Source organism: Sinocyclocheilus anshuiensis, unplaced genomic scaffold, assembly GCF_001515605.1.
Source record: "Sinocyclocheilus anshuiensis isolate Anshui unplaced genomic scaffold, SAMN03320099.WGS_v1.1 scaffold1152, whole genome shotgun sequence".
NCBI classification, from domain to species: Eukaryota; Metazoa; Chordata; class Actinopteri; order Cypriniformes; family Cyprinidae; genus Sinocyclocheilus; species Sinocyclocheilus anshuiensis.
This window is the reverse complement of record NW_015551083.1, coordinates 463,591-478,791: the sequence shown is the minus strand read 5'-3', so window position 1 is coordinate 478,791 and position 15,201 is coordinate 463,591. Positions and strand designations below refer to the sequence as shown.

The 15,201-nt window shown below is 37.2% G+C and overlaps 1 protein-coding gene and 1 long non-coding RNA gene across 2 annotated transcripts; one reads left to right on the top strand and one right to left on the bottom strand.

The window, feature by feature from the left end:
* Nucleotides 1–1,486: 1,486 nt before the first annotated feature.
* LOC107662536 (uncharacterized) lies at nucleotides 1,487–8,656 on the bottom strand. The gene is made up of 10 exons (XM_016452602.1): nucleotides 8,325–8,656; nucleotides 6,590–6,686; nucleotides 6,375–6,518; nucleotides 6,162–6,298; nucleotides 5,935–6,071; nucleotides 3,435–3,528; nucleotides 3,007–3,342; nucleotides 2,747–2,924; nucleotides 2,500–2,621; nucleotides 1,487–2,380 (listed from the first exon to the last, which is right to left on the bottom strand). Exons 2-10 carry the CDS (start codon nucleotides 6,675–6,677, stop codon nucleotides 2,066–2,068), a joined length of 1,551 nt encoding a protein of 516 aa, XP_016308088.1. The 5' UTR covers nucleotides 6,678–6,686; nucleotides 8,325–8,656; the 3' UTR covers nucleotides 1,487–2,065.
* Nucleotides 8,657–8,735: 79 nt separating this feature from the next.
* LOC107662540 (uncharacterized) lies at nucleotides 8,736–13,223 on the top strand. The gene is made up of 5 exons (XR_001631224.1): nucleotides 8,736–9,430; nucleotides 10,302–10,439; nucleotides 11,307–11,397; nucleotides 11,487–11,666; nucleotides 13,184–13,223. It is a non-coding gene; the product is annotated as an uncharacterized LOC107662540 (long non-coding RNA).
* Nucleotides 13,224–15,201: the final 1,978 nt, after the last annotated feature.

Below are 15,201 nucleotides of genomic sequence, written 5' to 3'. Positions count from 1 at the left end.
TCGCGTGCGTTCTGCAGCAGTCACTTGGATAAGTCGTTGTTGCTTGTTGAACTTGTTGACTTTTGATGAGTTTGAGTGCGTGATGCGCGCTGTGAAAAAGTGTGTTGGAAACACAAATTGAGGACCAAATCGGCACCTTATTGATGACCTGTGGCGTTAATATACTGCATCTATGCCAGCGCGTGATGTAATAAAACTGCAGCTCGTTAATAAACGTTTTTTTTTTTTTTTTTTAACAACCGCCTTTCGGTAAATTCCCACTCACTCACTTATGAGACGCGCGATCTGCGCTGCCTCGTCTCTGTCTCGCGTGTGTTCTGCAGCAGTCACTCGGATACGTCGTTGTTGCTTGTTGAACTTGTTGACTTTTGATGAGTTTGAGCGCGTGATGCGCGCTGTGAAAAAGTGTGTTGGAAACCAAAGTGAGGACCAAATCTGTACCTTATTGATGACCCGTGGCGTTAATATGCTGTATCTGTGCTAGCGCGTGATGTACTAAAACTGCAGCTCGTTTTTTTTTTGTATCCATTTTATACAATCCGCCTTCATTTAGCAAGTGCACTCGCGCATAAACAATTTTCAAGTTCAACACTTTTTGTTCCGTTCAGTAGTGGATGCTGCTGATTCACGAGACCGTCGCGGCTCAGCAAAGAGACATGCGTGTGTGTGTATGTGTGTGTTTTCCTTTGAAAAAGTTCCCCAGAAATACCTTGCTATTTAATGCATTTTTCCTTACAAATTGTATTATCAGCATAACAATTCAAGTAAATGTGTAAAAGGTATGGCATGAATTTGCCATCCTTCTAGAACAATGTGCATTTATGTTAAAATTGTAACATCAATTATCAAGTTTAGTTATTTTTATTTCTTTATTGCAAAATGCTCAAACTGGCACCATTTTGGAGAGAAATGGGCTCTCATTTTAACCCATATCATGGTGTGTGATGCTGAACTATGAGTTTCTAATGGTGTTTGTATTTGCACTGTTCTAAACATTAATATTTTATGTGCAACAACAGCGTGCTGTCTCAGTGGCCTTACATGATTTTAAATCTATTTTTTCAAACTTTATGATTTAAATGGGGATGATTGTACTGAGAATAACTTGCATCTTTTCTTCGACTGAATACTGTTTCCGTGCTGTTTTGATGTATTTTAAAGAGTTGGCAGTCAACATTAAAACTGCTGGATGATAGATATTCTTCATTCTTTATGACAAATAAGATAATGTGAATTACAGAATGTACAACGTTTTTAAAATGTATCAATTGCGGTGTACAGCGTTTATTATGAGGGGGTAGAATCCCCATCTCAGTACTCACTACTCAATACTCATGAGTACTTTTAAATAAGCTACTCTTTTACTCTTACTCAAGTAGTTTTTTGGACAAGTATTTTTACTCTATTCACACTACATTTTTTGGAAGGTAATGGTACTTTTACTTGAGTATATTTTTTCAGTACTCTTTCCACCACTGTGGACAATACAGGATTTTCATTATTTTACTCATTACAAACAATTAGCTCAACTTTGTATTCAATGGAAACAATTCTAACCTAATTAGTGGAACATATATTTGTATACACAGGAATTGTAAGTGATCACAACAATTCTTTACCACCATCTTGGTATTCAAAATTAAAAACATTGGCCCATACTCTTTGTGGTGAAATGTTAATGAGTCCCACTGATATGCAGTGGACTTTGTATGTTTCCTGGCAAGAAACTTGGTAAAATTCTCCAACTTCAATTCTTAAAGTTGGAGAATTTTTGAAAAGTTTGTTTTTTGGACCATGAAATGGTAAGGTATTGCATGTTGATTGGTGTACAAAATTTTAAAAAGCTGATGGTGCTCTTTGATTAGATGTTTAAGAGATACAGTCATGCCATCAGAAACCCCTGGAGAAAAGACAAAGTTGATTATTCGCAACAAATTCCAGTTTCTATTGTCTTGTGGCACCACATCACCAAAAAATAATGGGGTATTCTTAACAAGACTATAATTCGGACCCAAACTGTTGTTACTGAGTTACAAAAGATTATTTGCATTTAAAACATATATGGCTAATTCAGTAATTTTGCTCTCAGCTCCTTAACTCTTGGTGACTCCTTGGTTTTCCCTACATCAACCATGTAGATTGTTGTCTGAATGAAAGTGTAAAAATGAAGGAGTGCCTCATCATACGCTAAATTAAAAACAAAATGTGCTTTAAATAGTTCATCGAATGCACCGAGGGATGTATCCGACTGACAGGGGATGAGATTCTTATTCAGAGCTATGTAAAAGTGTTCAATCTGGTTGCGGTTCCTGCCAACAGTAAGGAGGTATGGCTGTCTTCCTTCTCGTTGCTGAAGATGTTGTTCAAGGCTGGTACGAGACTACAAAGAGACAGATGAAAAACATTCTACAAGATGCAGTCACATAATAATGAAAAAGAAAAACTTAGGAACAGTAAATTCAGGAAGATTTAAAGCAGTCACATTCCTAGTCTCATTACCTTCTGATACACCACAAGCCTGTTTATGGCATCTGATGCACTGATTTTTGAGACCTTCTTTCCAGGTGATGGTGGAAGTAGATGGAGCAGCAAAAGCAATGTTGCCATGTCACTGTCCCAGTCTAAAATTCAGATATAATTGAGGACTTTATCCAGGTAATGTTTTTGTGAAGGCATCACTTATGCTTTGAGGCTACCAATTTAAAGGATTACACAAATAAATGAACTTGAGAAAATAACATCTTACCAGAACAATGTTCACTATCTCTCTGGTTATTTGCTGACAGAAGAAGTGAGCACACAACAGCAGTTGAAGTCAAGCCTATGGCTTCTTCGATTATTTTTGCCTTAAAAGTGGTATCCCACATTTCAAGCAACTTGGACGATGTTTCAGGACTGAAGAGTAGTGAGAAGTCTTGATTCACCTTTAATTAAAAAAAGCATAAATAAGAATTCTGAATATTGCCCATTACTCTTTGAATAGTCTGTTTGAATCTCCAAACTTACAAGTCCCTTAGTGTTTAGAAATGTAGGAAAGGTCTTCAGAATGTCTGTCGTCTTGTTTGGGTCATGAACAAGCCTATGCCTATAGTGAAAAGTCTCCCTCATTTTGAGTAAGATCTGTGCTTCATCTGTGGAATGAGTAAGAAAGGCAATTGCCTCTCTTAAAGTATCCTCATCCTGCTGCTCAAAGCTGGAACATCTGTTCCAAGAAGGTCCACTCAAGCCAGTCTCACTTCTTTTGAAGATGCTAGGCTTATTTCGCTTCTTGGCGTTCCTCTGAACAGTCTTCAGTCGCCATGCAATGTATCCAGTCCCACTGTCTGTGTCATAAAAATGTTCCTATGGCATTTAAAAGAACATTATAAGGTTCATTATTCAAAGGGACAATCTAGACAGCTACAATATACAATACACAAGTTAAGGATACTCACATAGCCTTTTTTTGAAAACGGATCCTTTAGTGATGGGAAAAGAGTCACAACACCTAGAGCATACGTCTCTTTCTGGTTCCTTGTGGGAATTCTCCTTAAAAAGTACAGACATAGACTATACATAAGCAAAAACACAACAATCACGTGTACAAACATGACAGCAGGTATACAAACAGCACCAGGAATATTAGGCTGCTAAACCACAATGTCTGCCTAATAACATTGCAGTCATGAGGGGTTCGCTCTCCCTGTAGAAATATTGGATACAGGATACCGAATCTATTACTCAAAATGTTCCTGAGGTCAGCTTCAACAGGCTGATTCCTCCAGTAGATTTCCTTGAAGCCTGGCACGCACTACACAATGTGTCTCAGTGGATTGTGAAAACAATTCGGAGAGTCAAATCAAGCCCAAGGACTGGTTTCTCACGATAGATCAAAAGGATGGTTATTTCCGTATCTCCATTTTTCTGCAGCACAGGAAGTTCCTGATGTCCGCTCTCGGGGGCAAAGCATACCAATACCAGTTCGGCCTAGCGTTAACCCTTTGCACTTTCATGAAATGCATGGATGCCACTCTAGCTCCTCTAAGACTCCAGGGCATCCGAGTTCTCAATTTTTATATGATTGGTTAATATTAGCCCAGTCGCAAGGAAGCACAGCATGGAAGCACGGCATTGACCATATAAAGTGCTTGGGGTCAAGACTCAATGGCAATAAAATTTGCTCACTCCAGTTTAGAGAACAACTTTTCTGGGAGTTGGTTATGATGCGGGCACAGTTGTCTCTCGCACATATCGAATCGATTTTGGCAGCAGTAATCAGAATCAAGCTAGGCCAGTTCATCACTGTGAAACAGTTTCAGAGACTGTTAGGGCTCATGGCGGCAGTGTTCAATGTGATACATTTTGGGCTGCTGTACATGAAACCTCTGCAGTGCTGGCTCAGCACCAGGGGGTTTTCCCCAAGGGGTAACCCATCTCGCACAATCAAGTTCATGCACATTCCTTGGTCGTGTGGAAGAAGCCTTGGAAGGGGATAAGTTGACTCGGTGACTTTAAACCCCATTCTGGCGGGCCTGAGTGTGGTTTTCGGACCTTATAGCACTACTAGATCGCCTCCCATGGAAGATCCCAATCAGGAGTAACATTCACACACATGCTGGGAGCACGATATTTCACCCCCGGCCAGAGAGGTGGAAGCTGTGGGTCTGGTCCCTGAGGGGGATCAGTTCCTAAGTGAGGGTCTCTCAGCTAAGGTTGTAGAGACCATTCTCAATTCTAGAGCTCCTTCCACAAGGAAATGTTATGCTCTAAACTGGAGAGTATTCACTTTATGGTGCAGAGAGCATAAGTTAGGACACAGGTAACTGCCCAGTGGATTTAGTGCTGGAGTTCCTTCAAAACAGTTTTCCTGCCAGTTTTCCTCATCCACACTTAAGGTGTACATGGCGGCCTGCCTTCCACACACCATTAAGTGGTGGTTCTTTGGGAAAGCACCACCTTGTGATTTGTTTCCTTCATCATACTCAGAGGATGAGGCCTATGGCTCAGGCTAGAGTTCCAGTTTGGGACCTAGCTATTGTCTTGGAAGGGATGTCCCTGGCACCCTTCAAGCCAGTGGATGCTGCATCTGCTAAGTGCATCACTTTTAAGATTACACTCTTGTTGACAATCACTTTTATAAAGAGACTAGGAGATTTGCAGGCCTTGTCAGTTGCCTGCTCCTGCTTGGAGTTGAAGGGTGAAAGCTATTCTTCACCCGAGACTGGGTTATGTATCTAAAGTACCCACTAATGTGACCTGGTCCAGGGTCCTTCAGGCCTTTCATCCTCCTCCTCATGGGTTGGTGGAACAAGAGATGCTACACATTATATATTTTGTGAGGGTCCTTGAAGTTAATGTTCAGATGACCTCTACTAGAAAGACTGAACACTTGCAGATATGTTTTGGGTCCCCTAAGAAGGGCTGGCCAGCTAATCTATTAGTGGATTGTAGAGGCAATTTCTATGGCTTATGAGGAACACGACCTGCCTTTGCCTCTTCAAGACAGAGCGCATTCCACACAGGGTATGAAATCATCTAAGGCTTTATTTTCAGGGGCATCCCTCTAAGACATTTATGATGCGGCAGGTGGGTCCTCCCCGCATACTTCTATAAGATTTTTTTAGCCTGGACATCCTAGTTACGAGGTCTCAGGTGCTCATGTCCCGAGTTGTGCCCAAGCAGCTTCACATTAGAACACATAGAACATTAGATATTTTGTCATTATGGTGTAGTGGGTATTTAGTTCCACAAAGTGTTGTCATACAACTCAACACGAGTTGTCTTTGGGTACGACTATAACTCCTCTTCCCTTTGCCATATTTTCTGTGTGCCTGGGAGTGGCTTGCTTCATCCTATCAGAAGCTAACTCTATTGTGATGCCAGCTTCACTTTGTAGCTTTTGTATTACGCTGTCATGCCTATGAGTATTTAAGAGCAAATAAAAAGCAGTTTTACCCATGCATTTCCACCATATGTCCAACCAAAATGTTGACTAGGACTCGTCTCATTTCACTTGAAAGTGTATTTTTGGAACTGTATTCAGCAAGGACAGCATCTCCTCCACTTGTCTGCTTTAGGGCACTACGAACCATCTTCAAAAAAAAAACATGATACATCAAAATTTTACTAACTTAATGTATTTAAAAAATAAAACATGTACTAAATTTAAATGAACAAGTAACCTCTTTTGCCTCAGCTGCTGCATCATGTGTCTTAGATTTCTTGTAAGGTCGTTCTGGCATTTGGTCAAGTTCATATGATGAATGACTAAGTGACAAAATGTCAGTCCAAGAGCTGCTTGTTGCATCTGATAACATTTCTGAAACACAAGAACCTATTACAACATAAATAACAATTTATTTGTTACACAACAGGAATCCAATGCCATACTGTACCTTCATTCTCTCTTCTAACAATAATGAGCGACGTATCAGGTCTCGCATTGAGCACATCTTGTAAAATGTCCTTGTCTATCTCAGTTTCAGTGTCATCATAAATGTGTAGATTTGTCTCAGGTGGTAGGCCAAACCTACTGTGGACTAAACATAGACAGCATTTTATGTATGAAATAGAAACAACAAACAAACAAATGAAGTAAAAAAAAAAACACCTTCATTAACAAAGTCTGCAAAAGTAAATCCATCCTGAAGTCTGATAAATTTCCTGGAGTCCTGATATCTAACTTTGATCAGCAGCATGTTTCAAATCTGAGAATGCAAAAAAAGATGTCATTAAAGACTATAAACATATACATTGCATAAACCTGTCATTTAGATAGGTTTGCTAAAAAATTAGATCTCTATGTGAATTTATTTTCTTGACCTGGTAAGGACTCTAGCCGCTGCATTTTGGACTACCTAAAAGCCTTTATAGTTACATTACTTATGCATGATTTTTGGAAGATATTCCAACAATTGTGAAATTAAATTGAATGATTAAAGGTGCAGTATGTAAGAGGGCTTTTACACTAGCATTTTTGGTGCGCACCCGGGTTTGATTGACGTCAGAGTTCAGTATATCTGGATGATGTGAACGCTGTCTTCTGAAGTTGGGTGCACACCCGCAAACCGTATCCGAGTCCGCTTAAAAAGGGTGGTCTGGGGTACAGTTCAAGTGAACTCTGGTACGGTTTGCTGCTGAAATAAACGCAAACATACCAAATCGCTGAAGTGAGTAATTATTAATGGCGTGTTATTTGATAAAAATGTGTGCTTGCGTGTGCGTTTCACTCTCTCATTTACTGATGAGTGTGGCTGACTCGCTTGAAGCAGAGAGCTGTATATCTAATTCCTTCTCACCTTCAGCGTTCTTTAGAGCATTTGCAGTATATTCACGGCAGATAGACGCAAGTGCCTTATGTTACAAAGCTTTGGAAACAAAACCAATGGTTGAAAATCAAAAATATAAAAGTGTGGAGAGCAGTGCTATGCATTTTGCCGCCTTCTCCTCCGCCGTCGTTACTAAGCAACGGTGTAAACAGCTGCTGGTTTGATGACACAAACGAACCGCCGTTTGGACCCAAAAAATATAACATGAGCAATTTTAATATTAAAAGATATTACAAATTTATACAGAGTAATTTTTTCTCATTATATATTTATTCCCATGTGTAAACTATAGTAAATTGTAGTATACTGTATATATTATAGTATTTACAACACTTTGTTAATGAATGCTACTGCATACTGTAGGTATTAACTATAGTGAACTGATAAAGTGTAATAAATACTGTAGTATACTTCAATTTTTACTACAGAAAACTGTAGTGTATTGTAGTTTAATATACCCTATAGTCGTATAAGACGTACAGTATTGGGTCAAGTAAATTGTTTATATTACTATATTTGTTATATTACCACAACAAATTCAAGTACTTATGGTTCAAAAACACTATAGTATTTACTATAGATTACTTTAGTATTTTTCAGAACTGAATTACCTCTATTGCTCCAGATAAAACTGATTTTCCAAAATTATTGAGGCATGATGCAAAATAGTTTAACTTAAGTGTCAATTGACATTAACTTAATTTGGCAAATGGATTAAGATACGTGATTGGTATAAGGATGTAAACTACAAGTAGACTGATCCAAGGAAATGTTTCAGTGGGAATCTCTTGTGAAAGAACATTCCCTTCCTCTATAATAGCTGTTACTGTATGTTAGCATTAGCATTTGCCTGTTGTTGTGTGAGGAGGTTAGTGTGTTTCTCTTACCAGTCTGGCAGCTCCTCTCTCTCCAACTTCACTCCTCTGTAGTAGCTGTTACTCTTTGTCTTTTAGCATGTTTGTTAGCATTAGCATTAACATGTCTGTTGTCGTGTGAGGAGGTTAGTGTTTCTCTTACCAGTCTGGCAGCTCCTAATCTCTCTCTCCAGCTTCACTCCTCTCCTCTATAGTAACTGTTACTCTTTGTCTGTTAGCATTAGCATTAACATGTCTGTTGTTGTGTGAGAAGGTTGTGTTTCCCACAAGCTGTTCGTCTCCTCATCTCTCTCCAGTTGCACCCCTCTCTTCTGTAGTAGCTGTTTTTCTTTGTCTATTAGCGTGCTTGTTATAATTAGCATTAGCGTGTTTCTCACCAGTCTGGCGGCTCCTCATCTCTCTCTCCAGCTGCACTCCTCTCCTTTATTGTAGCTATTGCTGTATGTTTGTCTGATAACATTAGCATGTCCCTTACAAAAAATAAGAATGTGTTTTAGCGCCACCCGCTGGACTGGAGTGTGAAGCGGCGAGAGGAGGGAAATAATACGGGGAAATAGAGTGGGGGGAACTACAAAAAATAACTGCACTACATTGAAGTACCACTGCAGTACAAAGTAGTAAAACTGCAGGACAATGAAGTGCAACTGTAGATTTGCAGTATAATGAAGTATATAACTGCAGTTCATTAAAGTTCAACAGCAGTAAAACTGTAGTACAGTGAAGTACAACTGTAGATTTGCAGTATAATGAAGTACAGATTGCATGTGAAGATTTCAGATGCAAAAACGTCTAAGTCTGTCTCATTTATTTACAGTAGGCGGTTGTTGTTGTTTTTTTTTATGTAGACTCCCTATAAAAATATTTGTACAAAAATATTTTTGTACAAAAAATATTTGCCTATGGAATATTTCACCCACATAGATTAATAGCCTGCACGTGACAAGATCTTCCTTCGTGCTAACAGTCATTGTCCTGACAACGAGTCTCGCGAGTAGCTGAGATTACTGATAACGGTAAATCAGCGTCTTTTCCATAGTGTCTGCTACAGGATGGATATAAAAGTATAAAATAGGTTTTGGTTTGACAACTTCGTTCATATGTGAACTATCACAAGAAAAGCATAAAGACATAACAACATTACACCCCGAGGCCACTCACAAGTGGGACAAAAGAGAAGAACTGCTTTCTGGAAGAGAAGTTCATCAGGCGAGTTGGAGCGTTGACTTTGTCGAGTCATCCAGTTTAGCGGTGAGTATAACATGTAATGTCCTCATATCTTTAGTTATAATTTTAGAGAGATGTAAAAAGACTTCACGGATATCTTATTCAACCCGCTGAGCAAATTAGAGGAAATGCAGCTTCCATACTGATATGTAACGCACGCGGGTCAGTGCGCGAGGTGCTTATGAGGGAAAATAAAACACACAGAACTTAAAGTCCGCGTGAACCAGAAGTTGCTGCCGGCTTTATTTCAGTGTAGTGACGTATTTCCAGCTGAAACGGAATATTGAATTGAGGGCGTGGTTTTATTTTTGTGCTCCTCCTCTCTGTCTCTCACTCATAGCAAGTAATAACGGTTGGAGGGTGTGTTTAAGGATATTCTGCCCAAGCCGTCAAACTGACGTCATCAGAGAAGTAATGCCATTCCAGAGCGGAAGCAAATGTCCAGATTTTGATGAAAGTTATTTAAGAATATTAAGTTTAAGAAATTTTGATTTTTCAGCGGATTAACTTGCACGGATTAATTGGTCACATCAATACTAGCAATGTGCGCTAATAAAGTAAATAAAGTCCATTTTGATTTCATGCGGACTTTAAGTCTGATAGAAAGACAAAACAACTGGTTTAATGCTGTTTTTACTACACTTTTACTATACTAAAACAAATTATATTTATATTATAAAATATTAAAATCTAATCTAATAAAACATCAACATCCCAATCCAACGATTGACGTAACCCTGTGTATAGATGCATTTAATTATGCTATTGCTCAGCAATTTAGTAATAAGCAGATCTGTAGAAATTATTCAGTCTAATTGCATCAGAACATTATTTATAATAATGGAATAAACAAAATGCACTGACTATACTGTGTATTTGTTTTGTTTTTTTCTAGGAGAGCTTCAACCCCTAACTGACATGAGGAAAAAGATAATTGAAAAGTGTTCCATTGATAGTGTACCCATCTTTGCAACAGAGGAAGCATTAGGAGAGAGGAGAAGAGAGAAAGTGAAAAGGCACTCAACAGATGTTGGTGAGACTTTATTTCTGTAAATGCATTAAAGGTCACTCACATTCTAGTCGGCCACAAATGTAAACCTGATTTTAGATAGTATTTAAATGAGATTAATAACTCCAGCTATTTGTAGGCCTACATTCCTGTATATTTCACACTAAATTGTGATGCAGCATGAATCATAATCACACCATGTTAATTTGTTGGCCATTGGAGAACTGATCTCTAAACTTCTCCCAAGGTTTTTTTTTTCTCCATTCTGTCACCTGATGGAGTTTGTGTTCCTTGCCACTGTCAACTTTTGCCTTGCTTATTTGGGGACACATAATATTCAGCAATATTATTGATCTGACTCCACTGACACTATTGGATGAGGACTGAACTGAGCTAGATGATGGCACCAATGTTTTCTGCAGAACTGCTATGTAGATGCATTGGAATTATTTTATTTTTGATCATTTTTATACAGTTATTGAAATTAACTAATTCAACACTGATTTCAACTGAACAATGACAATTTTTTACTTTTTAGAGCTGCTTCACAGCAGAATTTAATTCTGTTTGCAGATTTGAAACAATCTGTATTGTATAAAGCACTATATAAATAATGGTGACTTGACTTAAATTGGTTCAGATCTTCAAAAAAGTGCATGAAACAAAGGCAACCTGAATAAACACAAAATACAGTTTATTAATGATAACTGTATATGCTTTTGTTTTGTTAATTTTCTTTGGAATATCTGACAGTATTTAGTATTTGATATACACAAAAATAGAAAAAAATAAAAAAAATTTGGCAGCACTGTACACAAGCATTTATGTTCAATAGTATGACATTAACGTGCAGAAATTGACATTTCTTTAGTGTGTGATTGCTATTTTCAGGAAAATGCACTGATAACAACCAAAAAAAGAAGACCAAAAATATCATTCAACAGAAGTTAATGGCTGTGGTGAAGGAAGCACTCAAATAATGGTGAGCAGTAATCTACTTTATTTATTTTATCTTTTATAAACTATTATCTTTATAGTTTAGAATGCATAATAACCGATATTGTACTTCAGGAACTAAGACCTGTGGGAGTGCTGGAGAAATCAAGTGTACCAAGTCCTCTGTCTCCTCAGCCATGTAAGAGATCTTCAGACATGAAGAGATTGAGGAGTTAATCAAAGAGCTAAAAGAAGATTTACAATATTAGTGCCAATTCAGTATGAAAACGGAGAGAGAGCTGAGGGAGTGGAAAGGTAATGAAATCTAGTTATATCAACAATTATTCTCAATGCTTAATGTCAGCTCTCAACAGTTTTTTTTTTTTTTTTTGTGGACTCTTTGATTATCTCTGATTGACTGGAAGGTGTGCATTAAAACAATGAATGCATAGATAATTACAATCAGTTTAATCACCATTCTAAATTAATGTGCGGCTTTTACTGTAGCACACACATCCAGTCAAAACGATAGATCTAATGACCTGGAACCAAAAAAACTAATGAAAATTAACTTAGTTTTACCCTTCCAGTCAAACTGTACTCCACAAACATTAAAGGGATAGTTCACCCAAAAAGTTTAATTCTGTTATTTATTACGCACCCTCATGTCGTTCCAAATCTGTAAGACCTTTGTTCATCTTCAAAACACAAATTAAGATATTTTTGATGAAATCCGATAGCTTTCTGACCCCTCTATAGGCAGCAACGCAACTTACACATTCAAGTTCCAGAACAGTAGGAAAGACATTGTGAAAGTAATCCATGTGACTCCAGTGGTTTAACCTCAATTTTGTCTTCTGTCGCATGAACACAACACTCATGCATTGTGATGCTCTCGTGAATGCACGTTATAGATCAATATTTTTGTAAATAAGTGGTCGAATATATAAAAAATTTTTTTTTTTTTTTTTTTTTTTGACGCAAACACACGTCACTTCATAAAATTGAGTTAAAACAACTGGAGTCACATGAATTACTTTAATGATGTCTTTCCTACCATTCTGGACCTTGAATGTGTAAGTTGCGTTGCTGTCTGCAGGGTCAGAAAACTCTGATTTCTTTAAAAATATCTTTCTTTGTGTTCCAAAGAGGAATGAAGGCCTTACGGATGTGAAACGACACAATGGTGACTAATTAATGACAACATTTTTGGGTTAGCTATTCCTTTAAGGGCAGCTTCAACTTAACTTTTTAACCTAGCTTTAACAGGTGTGTATTACACAATTTTAGTGGACTTCACGGAGGCAAACCGTTCCATGTCGGGTGGTTCTTTGCCTCCACCTCATGCCTTAAAATCATGTAATGCACACCTACTATTAAATTAAAGTATTAAATGAAGGGGGCACAATAACTGTGGAACATATATATTCTATATACTGTATTCCAATTAATATATTTACATATATTTGTATATCATGTATATATCATGTATATATTATACATTATAATATATGTAATTGCCACTCTAACTCTACAGCATGATTTCACCATCCAGCTAGGTTCTTCTACAATTACCCCATCAACTTCGGTCAGAAATCTTGGTGCAGAGCACTAATTCCGAGTATGGGTCACCATACTTGGCCACGTCACATCACTTTCACTTTTCACTTATACTGTATGTATATATGTGTATACATATATATATATATATATGTGTGTGTGTGTTTTAAGGTTAGAATTTTGAACAAAAATACAAAATGATAAAGAGGGAAAATAATTGTGGAGGACTCTGTACAGTATTTAAACATGATTGTGTTTATGCTTTTTTCCAGAAATGTATGTTATTGTGCAAGGGGTAGTTGCATGGACTCAGTGGAGGGACCAGAACATTCTCGTTCACTGTTCCTGGCTGCTGGAATGATCTTCCAACCACTATTCGGAATGCTGAATCCCTGACAATTTTCAAGCGACAGCTGAAAACTAATCTCTTTCAACGCTACTTGACTTCATCTTAAATTAAAAAAAATAAATAAAAAAAATGTCTTTCTCTTTATTTATTCCTTCCCTTCATGTTATTGTGCAAGGGGTAGTTGCATGGACTATCAGTGGAGCGACAGAAAGCTCTGAGATTTCATTATAAAGATCTTCATTTGTGTTCTGAAGTTGAACGAAAGATGTGCGAAAGGTGAACGAAACACTTGGAACGACATGACGGTGAGTAATTGATGACAGGATTTTAATTTTAGGGTGAACCGATCTTTTTACTTCTTTTACCTGGAATCGCTTTATGTATTCCCCAATTGTAAGTAGCTTTGGATAAAAGCGTCTGCAAAATGACTAAATGTAAATATATGTAAATCGCATGCGATTGTTATGCGCATCTGGTCAGTAAAGCCGGTTCTGTGATTAGTAGCAAATCTCCATCACGTGCTTTCAGATAGAGCGGCATTTAATACACAGAGCCGTAGATCACTGACAAGCTATGCGATCGCGGCAAGCCTACTATGTACTACGACATGTAAATCAGGAACATGAAAGGAATATTCTAAAAGCAACTCATGTAAACACCTTAATCATAATATTGTCTTATTTAGAATAAGGTAAATAATTAAATTACTGATGTCCATGTAAACGTAGTCATTATTAATGCTGACCAATATGCCATAAGAAATTAACTGGGAGTAGTATGAATACTTTTCACAAACACTTGGTGACATCACATTTAAAGATTTATTTTAAGCATACTAATATATGCCTGTGGTGAAAAGTGTAACTGAAAGAATTTCTGATTGTTTTTGTTTGTTTGTTTTTCCAGACTACATCCAAAATAGTGTTTCCACATCTGAGATAAAGGCAGTCATAAGAACCAAGCGGAACGATGAGGATAAGCTCTTCAAAAAATGAAACCTGCCTGAATAATGAGGGAAGAAATGTGCATGATTTGTAAATAAACACTGAGTACATTTAGTGTAACTCTCAGCCTGTTATTTTAAGTTTAAAGAAAAGTAAAATAATGTACTGTTGCATTGCTGTTTGAGACATTCACTGTTGTTTTGTACCTTAATTCATTATATTGCAGATGTGTGCAAATAAAACTTGTTATTCTGAATATTCTGGTTGCATTTCAGTGTTACTGTACAGCATTTTATTAGTATTGCACTTCGGTTGTATTGAATTGTACTTCAGTTGTATTATATATTGCAGTACTACTGCAGTTTTATTGCAGTATAATTGTAGTACTACTTCAGTTGTATTGCAGTAAAACTGCGGTTCTATTGCAGTTGTTTGTTAGTAATACTACAGCTCTACTGCAGTTCGATTTCAATAGTACTTCAGATGTATTGCAGTAAAACGGCAATAATGCAGTTTTTTCGTGTCCAAAAAAAAAAAATGTTTCTACAAGTAACAAAAACTGCAGCATTACTTTTTTAAAAACTGCAGTAATTTTTTGTAAGGGTTGTTTTTATTTTATTTTTAATTTGTTTTTATTAGTTATTTATAAAAAAAAATTTTTTATAAAATTGATTTAGTTCGCATTTAATACACAGAGCCGTAGATCACTGACAAGCTATGCAATATCGCGTTCATAATCGAAGGCAATTCATCTGCGATTATGAACATGATATTGCATAGCTTGTCAGCTACTGTTTACAATGCATGGAATGGTGCGCTGTGATTGGTTGAGCGGATGTATCACATTCTGCGTAAAATTAAAAATTGACTTTTCAATACCGACCAGATACAACACTGATTTTGGCGGGAACTCAATTTTTTTTTTAAATTGCGTTTATCGTGTTTTACAACCAAACTCTTCATATATATATATATATATATATATATATATATATTT

Bases quoted from the DNA above. Each gene is read 5' to 3' on its own strand.
- LOC107662536 (XM_016452602.1), bottom strand. From the start codon at position 6,677: ATGCTGCTGATCAAAGTTAGATATCAGGACTCCAGGAAATTTATCAGA. The intron at 3,529-5,934 runs GTAAAACTGCTT...GTACTTTTTAAG, and splicing joins CATATGGTGGAAATGCATGG to GAGAATTCCCACAAGGAACC. The intron at 2,381-2,499 runs GTAATGAGACTA...GTCTCTTTGTAG, and splicing joins GGCTTGTGGTGTATCAGAAG to TCTCGTACCAGCCTTGAACA.